This window comes from Tachypleus tridentatus, chromosome 7, assembly GCF_004210375.1.
Source record: "Tachypleus tridentatus isolate NWPU-2018 chromosome 7, ASM421037v1, whole genome shotgun sequence".
Taxonomy (NCBI): domain Eukaryota; kingdom Metazoa; phylum Arthropoda; class Merostomata; order Xiphosura; family Limulidae; genus Tachypleus; species Tachypleus tridentatus.
This window is the reverse complement of record NC_134831.1, coordinates 58674671-58698387: the sequence shown is the minus strand read 5'-3', so window position 1 is coordinate 58698387 and position 23717 is coordinate 58674671. Positions and strand designations below refer to the sequence as shown.

At 33.8% G+C, this 23717-nt stretch overlaps 1 protein-coding gene across 1 annotated transcript; it reads right to left on the bottom strand.

The window, feature by feature from the left end:
• Nucleotides 1–3524: 3524 nt before the first annotated feature.
• LOC143255750 (glycine receptor subunit alphaZ1-like) lies at nt 3525–19409 on the bottom strand. The gene is made up of 4 exons (XM_076511923.1): nt 19345–19409; nt 13538–13690; nt 9091–9473; nt 3525–7013 (listed from the first exon to the last, which is right to left on the bottom strand). The coding sequence occupies exons 1-4, from the start codon at nt 19400–19402 to the stop codon at nt 6780–6782; spliced, it is 828 nt and encodes a 275-aa protein (XP_076368038.1). The 5' UTR covers nt 19403–19409; the 3' UTR covers nt 3525–6779.
• Nucleotides 19410–23717: the final 4308 nt, after the last annotated feature.

The following is a 23717-nucleotide window of genomic DNA, read 5'->3' as shown; positions in this document are numbered from 1 at the left end:
TTTAAATTTTTAAGAGTCAATAAGAAATGTTATATACACAAATATATCCGTACTATACACAGTGTAAAAACCATTTGGGGCTTGAAGAACAGTGATTAAAAAAAAAAAAAAGAAATCCACGGTTAAGAAACTTAATCTGTTTTTATTGTCGACTTCTTATGTCTTGCTTTTGTAAAGAAGTCCTCATAAACTTTAGTAATATGAACCTGATAAACAAAACATGGGCCAGAATAATTAGAAATCAACTTTTCATAAAAAATGGCCAGGTGGTCGAGGCGTTCGACTCATAATCTTAGGGTCGCGGGTTCGAATTTCCGTCACATGCTCGCCCTTTCAACCGTAGGGACCTTGTAACGGTCATTCCCACTTTTGGTTGGTAAAAGAGTAGCCCAAGAGTTGGCGGTGGGTGGTGATGACTAGCTGCCTTCTCTCTAGTCTTACACTGCTAAATTAGGGACGGCTAGTGGAGATAGCCATCGAGTAGGTTTGCACGAAATTAAAAAACAAGCAAACAAATAAACTCATACGGTACGGCCCAAATGTGATATCTGTTCTATGCCCACAATCATTATCGAAACATGATTTTTAGTATCATAAGCTCTCAGACTTAATACTGAGCCACGAAGGTGTAATTTTTAGGTTGTATATTAAATAAAAATACTTTTATTTTAATGAAATAATATGTTATAACTGATAAAAAAAAAAGAATGCGAATGTTAAAATAAGCCCAACAGTAGCTATGTTAATTTACTGTTTATGACAGAGAGATAGATATCAATGCATGAGCACCCGTAGGAAGGGGCAAGAGAAGCATTTACCCCCTTACATTTCACACTCACACAAATTGCACGTATTATGAGTTAAAGTCAACATTGTAGTTAAACTAAATATTTTAATAGTTTTTATTAACACTGTAAACTTGTGTTTACGTTTAAGCACAGATAACACATATTTTTTAGTCTGATGAATTACATTAAAAAGCTAATTCCTACATTCATGTTTTGCACCCCTCGAAAGTTTTTCTGTGGGCGTCCATGCATCAATATAAGTACAATTCATGACAAGAAAAATACAAGTTTGCAAGAAGATTTTTTATTTTAACATAATATATATACTTAACTAAAATTTAAAGAGAAAAAAGTCTATCAGATTCTCTAGCTTGAAATAAAAGCTAACACATTTTCTTAAGACCACAGATTAATCAGGCAGCTGATGTGTGGCATTGGAATTAGCTAGCTCGGATTGATTGACGTAAGGCATAACGGAAAGTCTGTTTGTTTGTTTTTTTAATTTCGCCAAAGCTACATGAGGGCTATCTGCGCTAGCCGTCCCTAATTTAGCAGTGTAAAATTAGAGGAAAGGCAGCTAGTCATCACCACTCACCTCCAACTTTTGGGCTACTCTTTTACCAACGAATAGTGGGATTGACCGTCACATTATAACGCCCCCACGGCTGAAAGGGCAAGCATATTTGGTGCGACGAGGATTCGAACCCGCCACCCTCAGATTACCAGTCGAACGCCTTAACCCACCTGGCCATGCCAAACATCATAACGAAAAGAAAACAGCTGTAAACAAAACCATCGTGTACTGTTTGCAGTAGTAATACCTAATGGACTCCATGACTTACATTTCAGAAAGCATGGGTTAACAAATTAGACATTTGTATACTTTGTCGAGTGGTTCTTTGGCTTGCAGTTCTTTTAATTAATTAATTTTCAGTTGATATAACCGTTCATATATTAAAAGCATACTACTGTACATATATGTTAACTAATATTAAAGCCCTCCAATGGCTCAGCAGTATGTCTGCGGATTTACATCGCTGAAATCCGGATTTCGATACTCATGGTGGGCAGAGCATAGATAGCCAAATGTGTAGCTTTGTGCTTAATTGAAAATAACAACTAATTTTAAATCAACGAGACTAAATGAAGTATCGTATCGTGTTTGTTTCAAATGTTTTTCTGGATCCATACACATACGTAGTTAAGTCTAATCCACGGCAGCCTTATAACTCCATAACAAAATAAATTGTTAGAATGACCTAGATTTATTACTTTCAATTACTAAACATGGTTTTTGCGTGTATCGTTCACTTCACCAGGTTTTGAATAACATATATTCAATTCTTGTTGATTAATTATATACTCCTTTGTCGTAGATCTCTAATTGAGTTAAATATCTTATATCTGTGCAACAAATACACACTGCTTACTCTGCTATGTCTGATTATGGTTCTTTATTACTGATTACGCTGGAGATTCTGTACATGTGAAAAGAGAACACATTGTTTAATTCGGCATTGATTTAATGGGTTTCGCATTTTACGTTATATGGTTAATTCTATGTTTTTATTTGTCACAACACTCGAAATATACAAAAAAGTGAATTAAATGGGTATTTTGCTAAGTACATAGAATCTGTTTATGCGTTGTTAAGCACAAAGCCACACAATGGGCTATCTGTGGTTTACTTTGCATGAGTATCAAAACCAAGTTTTTATCGTGATAAGCCTTCATGCTTATTGCTGAACCAAGAGGGTCAAATACGTGAAAAAACCTTTTAGTTGTTAGCGCCATGAATTGCAACGTTGGCGGTATTTTTGATTAATATGTTTATGTGACGTTTGTGTTATTAGAGAATCTATAACCAACAAATTTGTCCCAGACTGGTACGACAGTAAGTGTACGGATTTACAACGCTAAAATCAGAGATCCGATTCCCCTCGGTGGGCTTAGCAGATAGCCCGATGTGGCTTTGCTATAAGAAAAAAAACCAAAACCATACACACACACACAAATTTATGGACCGAAAAGTCGCTTAATGCATAAATAGTTTACAAAAATGTATTGTTAAAAAACGCGATGGGATACATGAACACAATCAATAAGTCTGTGTTTAATACAAGTTATGTAAAATTAAATTATAATGATAAATTTAATATATTATTTTAGCATTCTACATTCTGATGTCCTGCACAGGTTCACCTAAACACACAAGTGGAAGATGGCGCTGGGTCCTAAAATGGTTTCATTGTTTCTATGTTTTTGGTTTAATTTCGTGCAAATCTACACGAGGGCTATCTGAGCTAGCCGTCCCTAATTTAGTATTGTAAGACTAGAGGGAAGCAAGCTAGTCATCACTACCTACTGCCAACTCTTGGGCTACTCTTTTACCAACGAATAGTCGGATTGACCGTCACATTATAACGCTCCCACAGCTGAAAGGACGAACATGTTTAGTGCGACGGGGATTCGAACCCGCGACCCTCAGATTACGAGTTGAGCGCCTTAACCACCTGGTCATGCTGGGCCTAAAAAGGTTTCAATTGTATAATCATTTAAAAGAAATATAATTTTTTGGGCAAGAATCAAGCGATGGATGCAAAATCAAGTAAATGTCCAGTGCGGTATATCACTTTAATATGTAATTTACATAACATTAAAAGAACAAAAGACATTCAAATAGCACGAAGAATGTAATTTCAATTATGACAACCATACATTTAGTTTCAAACACAAACTTATTTAACATTTTTATTTATTGCTCATTAATAATATTTAACAGGTTACAATAACATAATTTCTCGGGAACTAAAATATAAAGCATTTCAAAGGTACGACTAGTAATTCGGAACAATAAATTCGTTTTCTAACATAAGCTGCTCTAAAATGTGCATATTATTTAATAAATACATAGAAATTCATAACACACGTATCACCTAGACCTCTATTACGTCTTTCGTATCTCAGACAGCTTATGGTTTTCCAGGAAAAGGCTTCGTTGGCGCTGCTTATGGCAGATATAGTGTGGGTGATACTGTATTATCCTTTGCCATCACTCATGGGTTCGTGGTATTTCTTATACATAATAAAGATTATTTAATTAAATTCAATACTCAAATATTTTATTAAGGCGTTAGGTTTAATATTATCTGAAAAGAGTAAATGAATATTCTAAAATATGTGTGCGTGCATACCTAATATTAAAACAATTCAGAAACTGTGTTTATGTTGCACGAAGTATGCTGCATAGAACGAAATAGATTGCAATAAAAGGGAATGCTAATGTAATATTGCTGTTTTCAAGAAGAAGCATGTAATATAAAGCTTACCAACGAATAATGGGATTAACCATAACATTATAACGCCACCATGTCTGAAAGGACGAGCATGTTTGGAGAAACAATCAGTTCTAAGTTCTAACCGATGCGTGACATATGCTTATATTATACAAGAAGTATCAAGTCAGTAACTTCGTCTGAACAACTATGCTAGGTCATTTATGAATCTAAATAATATTCGTATTAAATGTTTTGTTTTGTTGTTCTTTTCTGTAAGTTCATTCCTAACCAGAAGAGTGCGAATTGGTTGTTACGAAACAAATTTTAAAAGTGCAATTCGCACACAGAAACACCAAGTTATATAGCTTATATTAATGAAAAGTTTACAATATAAAGATTATAATTGAATAGGTATGCCAGGGTTTGCAATAGTATCGGCGGTAACAGGTTGCCGGTATCGATACTCGAGTATTTCTTATCACGTCTTGAGTAGTTAGAAATTGAACTATTCTTCCCAGTTTGTTCTTGAGGTAAAATATTTTTACACGAAACCAAATTGTCAATTATCTTCACGTTCACTTGATATGACGACTATAGCAATGAATTAATTGAAATCTAGGCTTTCTGTTAATTATAAATTTAATGGGTTTGTTTGTTTGTTTTGAATTTCGCGCATAGCTACTCGAGAGCTATCTGCGCTAGCCGTCCCTAATTTAGCAGTGTAAGACAAGAGGGAAGGCAGCTAGTCATCACCACCCACCGCCAACTCTTGGGCTACTACTAACGAATAGTGGGATTGATCGTCACATTATAACGCCCCCACGGCTGAAAGGGCGAGCATGTTTGGTGCGATCGGGATTCGAACCCGCGCCCCTCGGATTACGAGTCGAACGCCTTAACGCGCTTGGCTATACGGGGGCACAAATTTAATGAGAAACAGCCCCAGAAAAATCTATTAGCAAATTGTAAATTAGAGCAAGTCAGAGGTAGGCGTGGAAAATGTTTTATTTTTATTTTCATTGCTTATTCATTAGCTCTATAAGATTTAATAATATAAAAATATAGCTTCAGAATATTCATGACGAAATTATAATGAATAATTGCCATTACACTTCATAATCCTATAGGCGGTGTGGAAGTCACCAGTTTCCTATATTTTATGTATCAAGGTGACTGAGGTATGAACTCAAAACTACCACATCAAGCATTTATAATTTTCTGAAAAGTGAAGTTGGAATAACAGGGAAGCGACATGTAATAACATATTATTTGCAAGAAATGATATACCACAAACCAATACCGGTACTGATACCGACTGCAAACCTTAATGTATAGTGCCTACGCCTATTTAAAATAAGATATGAAAATATGTAATAACTGTTCTTGATTTGTGTATTCATATTCTATTTAATTATTTAATACTCGTGAGGTACCGTGTCATTGTATGAATTGTTTCATATAAACAATATCCGTGAGATACCGTGTCATTGTATGAGTGGTTTCATATAAACAATATCTGTAAGGTAATGTGCTGTTGTTTGAGCGGTTTCGTATAAATAATATCGGTGAAGTTTTGTGCCATGGTTTGTGCAGTTTCGGACAATAATATCTGTAGGCACTTTGCTATTCTTTGTGCGATTTCGTGCAATAATATCCATGAGGTACAATGCTACTGTTTGTGCGGTTTCGTGTTTATCATATCCGTGAAGTACTGTATTTTAGCGGCTTCTACATAATTAATATTTGTAGTATAGTTTTCCATCGTTTTTGCAGTTTCGCAAAGTAATGTGACATTGTTTGTTCTGACTAGAAAAATAAACATATTTTTTTTATGACAGTCTTAACAAAATGCTAAAACCCTCAGTGAAATCGTGAACACGACGAAAACTGTATTTATATAGATTACGTCTATATTAAACAAAGGTTATTCATTTACAACTAATACTTTGATCTATCTATAAGATACTTTACAAAACATTATTTCCATAATACTTAAACACCACTTGTTTCTTTATTTCTATTCAAAGGATCGGTTTATATTAATAGGATCAGATATTACTAAGTATATTTTTGTTTAATGTTTTTTATTCGACTGATATATTATTAGTGAATTTATTACCAAAAAAGTGACAGATCCTCAAGAACTAACAAATTAGAAAGAATAGTTTTACGTATCTGCGATGATGTTGGACTCAAATGGCAAAAACAGAAGTAAAACCGACTCAAATACTTCATAAAGATATATAACTTGTTTAGTATAACTTCTTGGAAATCTTAGTTTTTCAGAATACTTGATCGTAATGCGACATGGAAATTCAGAGAGGTTCAGATGAGACTATAAGAATACTTTCACTTTAGTAACACTCTAAAACAAATAACGTCTTTAAAAACATTCTAATAAGAAACGAGACTAACAGCAAATGATTTATTATGTGTATTGAGAAATAGTGTTTTATGTTCCTACATAGAAAGTATGAGACAACATATGTAATATTCTTCCTAATCTAAAACACTTGCACATGTTGCTGTATTTATTTTAAATGAAAGCTACCCAACAAAAATATGATTCTAAAAGACCGAAGTGACCAGATAAAAGAACTCTTATTACTCGTTTCAATAAATCTTCAGAGTTGCTGCAATAATAATTGCACATGTAAACTTTGGTTGTGTCTACAACTGATTTTTAAAAAATTGACAATCAAATGTAATTACTTTAGTGATCTGATGCATAAATCGACCAGTAAGCTATTATAAACACTACAAATGAAAAAGGAAAGAGTATTCTAGAAATGTAATCAATAATTGTTGTAGAAATATATCTGGGATGCAGAGATGGAACAATATTTTCCCTGGGATGTGTAGCAGATGATCGTGCCTTATGTTCAACTTCTTGTCCAGTAGGTCCTTCCGTAATATCTTTAACTTCAATGTTTGAGGCACCAAAAATCTGTGGGAAAAAAAAAATTAAATTGTATCTCTGAAAAGCTGGTATAGGTATTAACACTTTTACTAATAAAGTAGAAAACAACGTTTCGACCTTCCTAGTTCATCTTCTTTGTTAACCTGAAGACGGGCGAGAAAGGTCGAAACGTTGTTCTCTGCTTTATTAGTAAAAGTGTTAATTAATACCCATACCTGCCATTCTGAGATATATTAATATTTCAAGTGGGTTTCTCATCATAAAGAAAAAAATAGATTAATTTTATATTCTATCTTTTACCATCTTTATAAGCACCAGACTCCAAACTGGAAACACTTGAACCTAAAATAATACAACATGACGACTACAAACCCCTCATCACAATATTCTCCCACGTACAGAAAATGCATCGATTACCAAACTCTTGGAGCCTTTAGACATGGGAAACTGCTCAATACGGCCAGCAACTACCACTAGTGAAGTAATAATGGTCAAAACTCGATATAATTTTAGATTTATGTGTAAGAAAAGATAAATTTAATTGTTAAGTCTTTTCAAAGTGGACCCCAATGGCACGGCGGTATGTCTGCGGACTCACACCGCTAGAAACCGTATTTCGATATCCGTGGTGGTCAGAGCACAGATAGCCAACTGTGTAGTTTTATATATGTAAAATATTTTCTCAACCCAAACGAGCCGATTTTGCATATATATTTCTCTACAAGTGGTTTTCTCGACATCCCTGATTATTCAGTAGCTTTATACTTAATACCTAATAATCAATCGATCGATCTCTTTAAAACGGTTGAAAAGCTCCCACCAAAAAGCAGTTAATTCACAATAAGATTAAATTTCATTTGACTATATTCTATGAATATAATACTGACTACATTGCTCTATGATTGTTTTTTCTAAAATATGTACAATTTAGTGAGACTGTAACAGATGTTAACTGTTTCAAGTAGTCTTATCCAACAACATTGTCTTTTACAAAAGTTTGGTTTTCATGAAAGTGATCTGATGTCGCTCTTCGTTTAAATATCTTATTCTTACCTTCGTAATTCGTAAGACCTAAAATCAAGGATTGATTTATTTTTAATTTCACGCAAAGCTACTCAAGGGCTATCTGTTCTAACCACCCCTAATTTAACAACTAGTCAAGTATGTGTGTGTTCTTCTCATGTATCCACTGAGGGGAATTGAACTTCTGATTTTAGCATTGTAAATACGAAGACTTACCGCTGTCCCAGCAAGGGACAACACAACCGCCGCTAACTCTTGGGTTATTCTTTTATCAATAAATAGTGGGACTGACTGTGTTATAATGTCCTAACGACAGAAAGGATGATCATATTCAGTAATGGCATTTGACCCTGAAACCCACAGAGTACGAGTTGAGTGTCCTAACCATCAGGCCATCAGTGTCCTTTGAAAAAAGAAAAAAGAAAACTGAATCCAAGAGTTAGTCAAACCCAACTCTCATTTAAAAATATGAGGACTCTAAGCAAGCTCAATAGATCGTCAGTTCTTTTGAATCACGAGGTTTGTTAATTTATGTATGAATCGAATTGGTAATAACGAATTAAGTATTGGAATGTATAGATATTTTGATGTTAATAAAATCATAAACCTAATTCTGATGTGTAATGACCTGAATCAAATTATTACAAAATTACAGTTCACTAACTTAATAAAGTTCACACCAAAATAGTTGTTCAAACAACTGATGATATAAATAGCGTCTGAAGTGCTACGTTACTTCTTGTCTCCAAACAGATCTAATAGACCCAGTTACACTTGAATCAATGTGATTGACATACGATGAAGTTCTTGTAATTACAAACCAATCCACGTAGAATAAAAGCCTTACCAATTTCACCCTTAATAACCAGTGAAGTTAGAACTGAGAACTTTGATCACGTACATTATGTGGATGAAAAAGCATTTAATCAGGAAAGAGTTAAGGCAGTTTCTCTTTTTCAAAAAAAATAATTACCATGTAATCATAAATTGACTAGTCACTCTTGAAATATTTATAGTAAATAAAGTTTTTAAAGAAGCTTTTCTGATTATCACTGAAAGTTAACATTTGAAGAGTTCTTACTAGATTTCTCCTCAGCTGAAATCCCATCCGATCGAAACTCGATTGCAATGGTTTTTGGTTAGACGAAATAGCTGCTAGCGTATAGGAGCATGCATATTCTATCAGGGACGAAAACACCATGAAGAGACAAAAAAACATCCAAACATCTAAAGCCTTCACGTAGGAGACAGGTGGCAGGGATAGGTGTGACTGAACCATCTGGGTTGCTAATGTTAATAGTGATGTTATCCCGAGCGCGACGCGAGCAGGAGCTGCTTTGACGTCGAGCCAGAAAGAAACCCAGGACACGACAACGACAAGTGAACTTGGAATGTAGCTGGTAAGTACGTAGAAATGCACGTTACGTTGAAATTCAAATGTTGCCAGCAAGTAAGTAAAATTACCTACAAATCAAATAGAGGCTTAAATTAGAATAAAACACTGACACAAAATTAATTATACTTCTCGTATAATCAGTCTAGATCATCTTACAAAATCATTATGAATTTTTGTTGCATAAAAGCGAAATAAAAAGTAAACACGATTAGCAGTAACTCTGACTACCTTCCAAAGTAAGTTTTTGAGATACTGTTTAAATTCCAAAACATTGAAAAGTTTCATTTGTTTGCTAAAGTTTTGAAAGCAAAAGTATGTTTTTCAACTTCAACTTACTGTAGTAAAGTTGTCGTTATTAACATCAATAGCCTATTTGATGTTAAGCTATCTGACTTAAATCTGCATGTAATATTCATCAAAATAACTTGGCGTATTGACACTAAGCTATATCCCTCCCTACTCATTTAAATGGCCAGAATTTTTGTTGTTGAAATGTGAAGTAATTATAAATGTTCCGTTGATAAAAATCGAGCTGTCTCTACAATGTAGAACTTGAAACTTTCCACCAAAATGTGTTCACAAAACTTCTATGTATCGCTAGTTGGCCGTGTGGCAGAACTCTGAATTACGGAGCTGGCTAACCGGTATTCGAATTGTAATTCAAGATGTGGTGCATTATAAGAGTAACAGTCAATCAATTAAAGTCGAATTGTGGGTGGTATGGCGTTGCTTACTTGTGGTAAATAGTTCAAAATGGCAGCAGCTATTCTTAGTAGCTTTGCAATAAATACAGAATGCAAATACATTTCAGTAACCAGATATACAAAAGTAAAATATTGGATAGAATAGTTATTAGAATTTTTGTGCATAACTATACAAGGACTATCTGCGTATAGTCGTGTATAATTACAAATTAACTGACTAGATAGAAGGCAGCTAGTTAACAGCACCCGCCGCCAACTCTTGGGATACTTTAATTGGATAGTAGGATTTTTACCATCAATCTTATAGTGAAATGTAGAAAAAAAAAATACGTTCAGGTGCAAACAGGTTTTATGTACGTAAAATAATATTACTTTAAATAAATTTAACAAGAGCTTCCGGTGGTTCGATGCTGAATTTGTGGGCCTATAATGTTAAAATTAAGTTTCAATACTCGTGGTGGACACAGCACGGATAACCCAATATGTAGTTTTGTACTTAACTAATACAAACAAACCAAAATAGTTTCATTTTTAATTTACTTACTGATTAGGTATATCGTATTACCAGTCATGATTTACACATTTTGAAATGATTTGTCATAATAAAACATGACCAATTAATTCTTGTCTTAGCATTAGTTTAAAGAAGTACAAAAGTAAATAAACTTATTAAATCACAAGATAATCATTCTAGGTCTTGATCAATTAATTAGAAAATCTAAGTTTTAAAAAGGATTACCTTGAAAAACACTAAATCTAAAATAAAATAATTAAAATTATGCAAAACTCCTAGTTCATTATTATACGTTTTCAGAAATATACAACATTTATTTCTTTGCTATTATAATTTTTTAGCCAAACTATACAAGAGCTATCTGGGTACAAGCATTTCCAATTTTGAACAGGTAGACTAGAGAAAAACAGCAAGTCCATTGCAAACTCTTAAGCTACAAACAGTTGAATTTAACTGTCAGACTTATAACACCGTCGGTCCTAATGTACGGAGTGTGTTTGTTATTTGTAATAATGAATCGTGAACCGTGGGCCAAGGTAAATTTTATTAATACAATCCATAAAATAAATATCAAATTCTGTATGGGAGAATATTATAGAGTTATAACATGATCCATTGGGTTCATTATTAATTTCTTCGCTAATTTCTAGGGTCATAAAAAGTTAAGAAAATATCCTTTCTCTAAAAACAAGCATATCGAAAACGGATCACTCCAAAAAAATCAATAATACACTAAAGAAATTTACCAACAAAATATCAAACTATTTCTATACACGAAACAACTTTGTATTAAAGAAGGAGATAAAGTACTTCAGAATACAGAAGGTGACGTACATAATAAAATAATAACATTTTAAATGACCTTGATAATATTAAGTTGTATTATATCATTTGTATTTGATATTTGTCCACCTGAATCTACCGTTTACAAAGTTACATCAAAATGATGAATATTTTTGCCAATGTAAAACAATAATATTCTCTCTCATTTAGTTTTGTTTGTTTGTTTTGAATTTCTCGCAAAACTACTCAAGGGCTATCCGCGCTAGCTGTCCCTAATTTAGCAGTGTAAGACTAGAGGAAAGGCAGCTAGTCATCACCACCTACCGCCAACTCTTGGGCTACTCTTTTTACCAACAAGTAGTTGGAGTGACTATCACTTTATAACGCCCCCACGGCTGTAAGAGCGAGCATGATTGGTGTGACGGGGATTCGAATCCGCGACCATCAGATTACGAGTCAAACGCCTTAACCCACCTGGTCATGCCGGACCGCCTCATTTAGTCATAATCATGTATATATTAATATTATACTACTCAACTATTGCCGAGAACCACCTTTTAAAATTATAATTAATTTAATTAACACGTATTATTGTAAGTATCTATCGGTGCTAAGTTATTCTTTCAACTTGTCCACATGCAAAGTACGTGTCTGTTGAACTCCTTGGGCAAGCCTAGGATATAAACAAGTGTACTATATCATTGTAAGTTTGAACGTATACTCATTTTTATTTGTTTGTTTTTGTTTCTTGTTTCACTAGATAATTTTGACAGTGACTAAATAATGAGAATCTGAACAAAAACATACGGATGCTTGAAATGAGGCAATTTAATGCCATGTTGCTTAATTATTGGAGGTGTTATGATCCTATACCAAATCAGTAGCAATATCAGGAGGAGCAGGTTAGGATGATACTAACCCTCAGGAAAATCTCAATATTCACACTGAGTGACATCCATAACCTGCCGCAAACGCTACGCAGTTGAAAATGTACCTTTAAAATCTAACAATGGATAGAATTTATACACAGACGGTTTCCAGATGATTTCATGAGGATGATATGAAACCCCGTATTTATGACATTCTGACACATCCAGATATGTTTGAGATGAGGTATGAAGGGGACGTTAGATGTAATATAAGTGATTGAACATCAGTTCTCTTCAATTACGAGCCCCGAGTTAGGAGAGAACGTGGTGGGCATTTCTTTGCCCGCAATATTTTGCAAACCACAGAAGATAGTGAAAAGGATCTGTCATGGTGCGAGCTAGAATCAGCACGCAGGGGAAGAGGAACCAACATGTCACCAACACTCACTGTAGTTAGGTGATGAGATAAGACATTTCCATCTTATAGTGAGATCTTATATTGGTGTCACTGAGCCAAACTTCATATCAGAGAAAGATTATCGCTGCTACTCTTGAACGAGATGGAATCGAGAGAATGGATTGACCAGCAGGATCTCCTGAACTGATCCTTACTGAGAAATGTTGCAGGGGACGATAGCGGTCCATCCAGAACAATCTGGGCAGATTTTCGGTACTTTCTTACCTAAAATTCAGATTAGCTTCCGCAACACCAACACGTGTTTGTCATCCAGTGCAAGCAAAGGCATGCGCAGGAACTGCAGGATTTCCTTATCTAAAACTAGCCCCAGCTTCCATAACCCATTCGTCGTCATCCATTGCAGATCAAGACTACGCAAGAGCTTAAGTTTTCCTTATCAAAAAGTTGGTTTAGCTTCCACATCAAGGTGTGTGTCAACTAGTCTATTCGAATTAAAGTGATTACCATACGGCATGCAAAGCACTGAACTTGTGCAAACAAATAAGACATGATTCTTTAAAAAAACTGTTTTCATAACTTTGAATTTTCCCAAAAATGTCTTGTGTTGTGAGAGGCGAAAGGAAGGGACGCCCGTTGTTGTGAATATCATTATGTTTTTATTAACCTTAATGCTTGTTATGCATCACTTTCCACGAAATAAACTACATATTCATACAATCAGTAGATGGAACAATATGAAACTTCTCTTTGTTGAAAATAGTTATCTCTAGCAAAAGCTGAGTAGTGTATTATGTTAACGAAAATAAGTACTGTTTTCCAGTTTCGATATTGAAAATGTCATTACCAGTTTTCCATTCTTGGGTCACTTTTTCGGCAGATGTATTTTGGATTTCGAACTGGGGAAGTCGAACATTGTTATGTACCACCAAACTCTCAAAATAGAAAGTTTCTCTTTCTTCTGCCCACTTCAGCAAAACGTCATCATCAGAATGAAAGACTATAAGATATTCTAGTTAGTACCACTGATGACAAAAAATTATACAGTTATTTAAGTTATATACCGAACTATCTCCTAACACAGAAACTGTCCTTGTAAAACAACATAAGCGACATTTTTATACGTAAAACATTCAAAAAGTTGTTTTAACACAACTACTTGTCTTTATTTTGTCCTGAATAATTATAAATATTATTAAAAAAATCAACCCAATAAATAATTTAAACCTTGCTCATAATACCCGTTTTGTTCTTATAATATAATATAGTAATATTGTTTTAATACACAATCGCCCATCTGCAATACAATGGTTCAACGCTGACTGTTAGTTTTATTAGCTCTGAAGCTTACCTCATGAGTTATCAAAAGACATCACTTTTGGATAAGTCATTACTAAATATTACAGCTTCATAAACGTCACTGACTGTTTTATATTCTTATACATTAAAGAAAGGAAGTGCAATAGTTTTAGTAATTCTTCAACAGTAAATTAAACCTGAGTTTAAGTCAACATTGAAAAATATTCTAATGCGATTGTATGACAACTGGCAAGTTCAGCTTCCAATTATTTTGTTTTAATATGTTAAACAATCACTTTAAGAATTTCCAAACTTTCTTATTTGTTTATTGCAATACACTGAATTTTAAAGAAGAACTGCGAGTACAGCTTATTATATATCTGGTAGATAATGATATTTTGATACATTTATCTGTCTGGTGACCTTTATTATAGTTCATACTGTATTGTTTTTGATTAACGTTCTAATGCACATTTTGTCTATTAAAAACTGTTCTGAATTCAAGAAACATAGCTATCATTGGCTGCACAAATGTCTTCAACTATTCAAAACGAGCAATGCTTGTGGAACTAATTAATTAAGTACTCGAAAGATTAAACTGAGCAACGGAAAAAAGAACAATTTTTTTCAAGGAAAGGAGTAATTGGGATTCCTAACCTGTGCTCCAAGGAGCCGCTTAAATCGCAACTTAGTAACCCCTTTGATTATTTACTCATTGAATTGAAACCAAAAACCTCCAGAACAAACGAGCCACAGGACAGAACTGTTTACATATATATGTAAAAACTGCTCGTTTAGGTTGAGAAAATATTTTACGTAAAGGAACGAACAACGTTTCCATCTTCTTCGGTCATCGTCAGGTTCACAAAGAAAGAAAGAGGTAACTAACAGGAAGCTGACCACATGTTTGAAAGAAGTTGTGTAGCTGAGTGTTGGAATGTAGAGGGCGGTGTTAGATGTTTGAATATATAATTTTATATGATTTATTTTATTATTTTTAACATAGGCATAAAGGTGTTCCTTTGTATTGGTTCATTTTGGGTCTAAGTTGTTACACAACCCTTTTCAAACATGTGGTCAGCTTCCGGTCAGTTACCTCCTTCTTTCTTTATGAACCTGACGATGACCTAAGAAGGTTGAAACGTTGTTTGCTCCTCTACGTAAAATATTTTCTCAACCCAAACGAGCCGTTTTTACATATATATTTCTTTACAAGTGGGTTTTTCTCGACATCACCGAGGACTGTTTACAGATGAAACAAAATTGTAATGTATGTGTCCACGTGAGATAAAAGCAAATATTTTATTGTTTATACATATATATATGTTTACTTGTTGATTAACGTGGTTATGGCCGTGTGTCGGATTTACTATTACATATTTCTTTTAATATCAATGTTAATATAAATTAAATTTATATTTTGAAGTGTACTTAATTTATACAGTTAAATCTGTATAGCGAAATTCCCGCCTATTTACTAAAGTTGTAGAAGATTCTCGAATCTAAGAATCGACAATGTATATGAGTTTGTAAATGCCAGGATTATATATAGCAAGATGAAATTTTTAGAGTCTCGCCTCACGCCTATAAAACTAAAACGAGGCGCCAAGAAACAGTATACATTATTATTGGTTTGTTACAGCTAATATGCTGTAAACCTCGGAACCTATAACTGGTAAAATGAGATATTGACCACACATGTTTATAGATTTCGAACATTACAAACTGTTTAACTTAAGTGGATTAACATCGGACGTTAGTATTTTTATAAAGACGTTATATAACTTCAGCTGTTAAACGAAGTGTGGCCAACGAAGAGCTAGCTAGCTATTCGTTAAGTGAACTGTGTCGTTACCAACTCGAAATTAATTTCCTCATCGTGAGCCCTCGATAGAATATCAAGGAAGTTTCGGATCAGATAAAAGACTCAATATTATTTATAAGTTTGTAAAAGTATTGTAAATAAATCATTATTTGTAATAACTGTTATTATAAATTATATTATTGTTTGCATATTAAAATACATTTGTATTAAGAAAGAAAACAATGTAAATCAGTCTTGTTAACAAATATAATAAATTTGATAATCTCGAGATTTAATTAGCTTATAAATATAAATTGCAGTTTAACTCAGTTTTAGGCTATTTTAAATCGTAAACGTAACAGCCGTGATAGTATTCGAAGGGCTGTATCTGAAGCATGAGCGTTATGTGCTTCAAGAACTTACATTAAAAATGTTTAGCCACTGAAAACGTAGGTGTATTTTGGTTTAAGCCTCCATTTTTGGATGATTATTTTTAGATACATACAGTTGCCAGTGTGAATAAATAACCCTCTGCATTCATCAAGTTCGCAGGATAGATAGAAGCATGGACCACCCCTACCTATGGAGTGTGGCAGGAATAATAAGAGAAAAATTTACGAAAGTTAAAGAGAAGGTTAACATCCTAAAAATTTCATGTTACCATTTGGAATTGAATGTTAGTCAACTGTACCTTGTACACATCATATAAATTAACATTATTTTTACTGTAGTATTTTCCTTATAACAAAGCCACATCGGGCTATCTTCTATGTCCACCGAGGGGAATCGAATCCCTGCTTTTAGCGTGGTAAATCCGTAGACTTACCGCTGTCCCAGCCGAGGACATTAGTGTAGTGTGTAAAAGTTGACATTATATTCAGCTGGGTATAGAGTATTGCATGAATAAACAGTTTTGCCATGTCTTATATTTATTTGTACACACAAACACGATTCATTTAATTGTTATGAATTTTAGTGTTAAACAACCTCAAGAGCTGTTCTGTGCATTGTCTCCACGTAAGCATATTAAAGGAATAATTGCTGGAGCTGAAACTATTTTCATTATATATCATTTTCCCATGATAAACGAGAGATATATTAAGATAATCTAGTGGATATATACAAATGGACATAAAGCACAAAGTTGTGTATACAAAACACTATGTTTCGTATTGAAGTAAAAGTGCAGAGTTGATAACGAAAAGTATTAGGAACTTTCACAGGATAACTTGATACTGATTGATAACCATGTCCAGAAACTCTGGCGGCTCATTTCTGAACCAAACACCCACACATTATAATAGACCTCATCGTCCTAGAAAGTCGTCAACACACAACTAATAATACAACTTGGAACTTTTCGCCCCTAGTAACACCTACCTCTAGTGCTACTTCGTAAAACTATAATGCCACCTCAACTTTCATTTTCAAAGGATATCCCCTGCTAGGTGATGCCCTTTGATCTACATTCACTGACGAACCCTTAATGATATGGTTTTTTTAAAGTTTTCGTAGCTTAAAAAAATAATAGCCTAAAATTGTATTAGTTTTTCTAAAATACGTAACTATTAACAAATAAATAAAAAGCACATTACTGATATTATCTTTCATTAATTAAACTTAATTATTCTCACTCTGCCCTCAGTGGCTCAGCGGCAGCTCTGAAGGATTATAATAACAAAAAGATGGTTTCCATACTCTCGATGAGTAAAGAACAAGTACACACTCTATAATTTTGCACTTAACATCAAACAAAATGAATTTTATATCCAATTTAGGCTTAAGATGGAAGGCAGTGCTATGTATAAAACATTAAGGTATAGGAGTTCTTCACATAAACGCTATACATATTAAACTATACAAATATAGTTACTATTCAATATGAAGGAACACTTTTTGTTTGTCCGTGGACTCATCTTTCTCCTAAATGAGTTAACTGATCCAGACCGAACGTTATATCGTAACTTAGTAGTACAAAAGTAAACCAAATTCGTATTCAACTTTCCCATCTATTGAAAAACTATTTTATAGAATAAATCCTATATCGTTACTACACTAGTTGTTGTAAATAGTTGAGTTTAAAAAGTCTCACACCAAAACAATGTTCTACACGTTAAAATATTGTACATATATATATATAATTTTCAGCATTTTGGCTTGTTTACTATACTAACCAAAATACATAGTAATACAATAGCTAGCTACAATTCAGGAAATAAGAATATATCTGCTCTTTAACTTCCCTCTCTCTTTTCTGATTCATATTATCTAACTTCGATTTATACTATGGTTACAATAAGTGCTTAAGTTTGAATAAGATAAATGTTTCATAATTGAAATATTTTAGGATATTTCTTACTTCTTGATGTAGAATATAGTTTTCCATACAAGCAAATTCACATTATTATTAAATTTAACGCATTATATGAACCAAATTCAGACAGTATAAATCTTGACCACATCTTTACTGTGAAATGGACTACTTTGAACTAAAGATAATGCGACCGTTTTGCCATTTCTGTCAAGATCCTCGATTCAACTGCTAGAAATTCTTCAATTCTGATTTACTTTCCCGTGTTATAACAATTTTCTTGGAAAATGAATACTACTGAATATTTTCACAGAGATTTTTAGCAAATTTGTTCGTGTTTTCTGCATTCTTAAGAGAAAATAAAGGACAGAGTGTAATCTTTTTAAAATGACCTTTGAAACTTTTAAGATAATACATTACAAATGCTTCAAAATAATAGCCTATTATGTACTAAAAACTTACTTTGACTTATAGATTTTTAATTTTCACTGGATATGTCGAGCTTTCACCAAAGGCAGATAGATCTTCATAAGCAGTTTGCTGCTCAAAAGATTAGTCAAATTGTTCATCTGTGTGATTCATAAAGAGTGATTTTCACAAATTCATTTGTTTGTTTTCGAATACTCTCGCAAAGCTACACAAGAGCTATTTGTGAACAGACGTACCTGATTTTAAGATAAAATACAAGAAGGAAGGCATCTTGTGAGCACCACCCAACGCCATATCTTGGGCTGGTCTTGTCTGATAAGTTAGTAGAAATTGACCGAAAAGCTTATTACGTAACTACGATCCCAAAGTAAAGAGTAGCTTTTTTTTATTTTATCAGTAACGGGACGCGAGCCATAAACCTATAAATCTACTGTTCGACATGCTAACCGATGAACCACGTCCGCCTCCTTTTAATAAAAGTCACGATTAAAGATTTATTAACCAAATGACTGATAGAAAATATTAACACCTTAAAATTAAAGTAAGTTTGATAATATATACTATGTGAACTTTATATTTGGGAAGTTAAAGCTTTATTAACATCATGCGAGTAAAGCTCGTTCAAGTTCAGACTGAAATCATAATAATAGTAATATAAAATACTTTCCTAGTATGGAGAAATGTTATTAATTAGACTCCCTGTTACTCAAGAATTTGATATTTTAAAGTACTAATGTACATACATGAACTTACAATCTTACATACAAAATACAAACAGAACAACTGGACAAGATAAAACTCTTACACTTACACATTCCAATCTTCATGGTACATCTTTGCGTGTCCATTGGATAATTCCGTAAATTCATTGGGCAGCTTGCTACTACCAAGTATCTATGAGTGAAAAAATAGCTTTTTTGTTTGCCATACAGTCATAAACATTTTTTTTAAATTAACGTTGCAATCCACAAAGGATTGTAGTTCAGATCTTTCACAACAAAATAAACACAATTGTTGGTTGATCACGAAATTCTTCGTTTTTATTAATTCATTAGTTTTTACCACAGCTTCAAGATTGGTATTTAAAATTTATTCTTTGATTGGTAAGTAGAAAATACGTTATTAAAAAGATTATGATTAACAATAACACTATTCTAGAAAATTTCAACATAAACTTTTTAAATTAACAATACATTAACGCCGTCTAATGGAAAAGTCTGAACTACTGAGAAAAATAGACTAAAAATCAAGATACACGGTAGTGTTTCGTGCACTCAAAACAACCTGTTAGAGGATATAGAGTGTGTTATTAACAGGAGTAATATTTTAGTGACTTTCTACCTTCTGTTTTTTAAAATGTGGTGATTCAAATAATCACATATTTTCAGTGAATGTGCTGTACTGAGTTCTTACTTCACATACCAAATTTCAAGGCAATCCATTAAGAAATACCTGATATATTACCTACAGGTTTGATTTTTTATCTTTTTTCTCTTCGCACCAAAGTACGGAACTTTTGTTGGATAGAAAACCATTCTCAGTTTTCATGGAATGTTTGTTTTACCCGTCATCAAACTTGAAGCTGATACAGTTTGTGGCCTGGCTAACTAATGAATCAATATTTACTGTTGCATTTATTATCAGTGCTATAAATACAGTTTGGCCGCTGATTTTGAGTTCATTCTTTTAAATCGCACACTCAATTCATTTTTGGTTGCACCTTTTTTACACCTAAGGCGTTTTTCATTAGATATTATCAACATTAAAAACAATAACCTTAAAATTTATTAACAAACTGCAACATATATTTAGTTATGGTCTGTTAACAGAACACCTCTCATGGAAATACTGTGCTTACAATAACATTAGTTATAGCTTTAATACGCTTATAAATGTGCGTTTGTTTCGCGATCAACCAACGCAAGTTCCAACAGACTAGACATTGCCCAATATGTACAACTGCAAATTCGATTAAGTAAGCCTGATAAAAGGGACTCGCGGAGATACTAGTTTGGAAAGTAAATCGCTATGTTGTTTGTTGTTGTTTTTTTGGAGGGGACGCTATACTCGAGCCCTAGGGGTTCTCTCTTGTACAACTAAATTTCCACGCGCACAATGATGTGCTGTTTAGGTTGAAGATTCCAATTCAAGTTAACATTTATAAAACGATTTATTTAAATACCGTTTCACCAGAAGCGCCCACTAGCTAATATAAAGCAGTGCTATGTATTGGTGCAATGATAAACAAAGTACCAATACATATGCACTTATATAAATATATAAATGGATGGCTTAGCTTACCTGCGAGCTTTTAAACGTTACAAGTAGTGAAGCAGAGCTACTCATACTCAAACAAACTAGGTTTTGTTAAAACTTCCATTTTTTATTACTGACAGCGGAGGAATAGAAACATAATATTTTTTGTTGTTGTTTTCACTTCTTGTTATGTGTGCTTTATAAACTAAAAAATTAAAACAGTTTTGTGTTTGATTTTGCCTTAACTGTTTCTATCTTCAAACATAACAATATAAAATTTAGTTATCAAAATTCATCTTAAACAAAGATTCCCCTGCTGCTAAGAATAACTTGATATCTATCAGTTCCAGTCGTTTATACACCGATAGAAGATTAAATTACGGAGTTTATTTTTAGCGCAAAGATATTCGCAGGCTACCTGATCCACGATTAAAAGGGCGAGCATGTTTGATATGTTTCGAACTCGAAACCCTCAGATTACGAGTCGAGTGCCTTAACCACCTGGCCATACTGGCCCTAGTGTTAAATTAGAAGGAAGACGGCAAGTCAGCACCACCCACCGCCAGTTCATTGGTTACTGGTTTGGTTTGGTTTGAATTTCGCACAAAGCTACTCAAAGGCTATCAGCGCTAGCCGTCTCTAATTTAGCAGTGTAAGACTAGAGGAAAGGCAGCTAGTCATCACCACCCACCGCCAACCCTTGGGCTACTCTTTTACCAACGAATAGTGGGATTGACCGTCACATCATAACACCCCCACGGCTGAAAGGGCGAGCATGTTTGGTGTGATGGGGATTCGAACCCGCGACCCTCAGATTACGAGTCGAACGCCTTAACCCACCTGGCCATGCCAGGCCCATTGGTTACTGTTTTATCAACTAATAGTGAGATTTATCGTCACATTACAGAATTAAAAGGCAAAAAAAACCCACAAATTATCTATTTAAAAACGGCTGGTATGAGTAGAGAAAGCACTAGTAGAGGAGCGAACAACGTTTCGACCTTCTTTGGTCATCGTCAGGTTTACAAAAAAATATATGTAATTTCCTCTTCAAGTTCGTTTTCTCGTCATCACGAAAAACACACAAAGTAAAGTATAAATTAAACAGAATCAGATTATGACACAACTATCATATTATGAATTCACTGATAATAAAGATTCAAAATTGAATACTTACATGCTGGACCGAAATATTGTTCCATCTGAAAAAATTTTACAAATGACGCCATTTCCAATCGATTCAACCATTTCCGTCGACTTACTGTTTTCGACGTAGGTGCTTGGTTGCCATATTTTTTCACAACTATCAAGAGGTATCACAGAAGGGTTACTGGAATCATGGAAACTTAGGTTCAATCGATAATCTTTCCACATGTTGACGTAGAAGAAATGGATACGGAAATCCTGATAAATAGTAAACGTATATGAATTTTACAAACACTTATTGTTTGTATTACACCATCAAACCTAATTATAATATTATAAATAAAGGATATAAAGACAACAGAAAATATCCATTTTTGTGAAAGAATAGGGAAATGTTTACGTGGAATCAAATATTTAAAGTATAATACACACGTTAATTATTTAAAGAACTGGCAAAACATCTGTACCAGAATCAGCATTCAACTGGTATCTTACTGAAATATATAGAAAAAATATTTTTACACGAATTTTAGGACAACAGTGTCAACAGGGATAAAATGACGGAGGTTACATTTTGTTTGTATGAAGTTAAACCCCAAACTACACAATGGCTGCCCGTGATGAGCAGATCACAGAAATCGTGTTGTAAATCCGCAGACACGTCGCTTTGGAAGGGGGGCGGATGTCACATTTTGCTTGGAGATATTTTATAAGAATAATTTTTGCATATGTAGATAAAAATCACATTGAGGATAGGTTGAAATAGAGAGGATCAAATGTCGCCGTGAGTAAGGATAATTAGGCAAAGTGATAGAGTGTCATGAATGTGAAGAGTGAATTTGGACTTTTAACGATTAAGAAGTGTTTTGCTTATTCGACTTTGTTTTCTTCTTTTTTTGATATTTTACATTACATTAAACAAGTTTCATTTGAAGATATATTTGTGATCATAAAGGCTACACGAGCGCTATCTAGCCTAGCTGTCCCTAATTCAACACTCAAAGACCAGAAGGAACACAGCTTGATTAACACCATTCACAAACAATGACCGTCACTTAGAACGCCAACACGTCTGAAAGGGCGATTGTGTTCGGAGTGGCAAAGATTCGAACCCGCGACCCTCAAATGGCGAATCGAGCGCCCTACCAATCCAGCCATGAGAAGATGGTTAGTAAGAATGATCATACAATTTTCTTGATTTTTGTTTTCTTATGTTTAAACGTTTCTAAATAATAAATTCACTTATTGACCTTGTTTATGCTAAAGATATAGAATATATTAGTAGTATTATCTCTACAAATAAAAATTAAGGGCTTGATTAATTTGAAAAAAAAACAAACAAACAAACAAACAGGTAAATAAATTTATTTATTTATGTGTACTTAGGGGGACTGGCATAGCCAAGTGTGTTAAGGCGTTCGACTAGTAATCCGAGGGTTGCGGGTTCGAATCCCGGTCGCACCAAACTTGCTCGCTCTTTCAGCCGTGGGGCGTTATAATGTGACGGTCAATCCCATTATTCGTTGATAAAAGAGTAGCCCAAGAGTTAGCGGTGGGTAGTGATGACTAGCTGCCTTCCCTCTAGTCTTACACTGCTAGATTAGGGACGGCTAGCACAGATAACCCTCGAGTAGCTTTGTGCGAAATACAAAAACAAACAAATTTTTATGCCAAATTTGACACAAATATAACAATATATTTGGGTCATTTACATAAATTATTGTTGCCGTAGTGATGAATAAGTAATATTGAAATAAAAATAATGTCAAAATGCACACACAA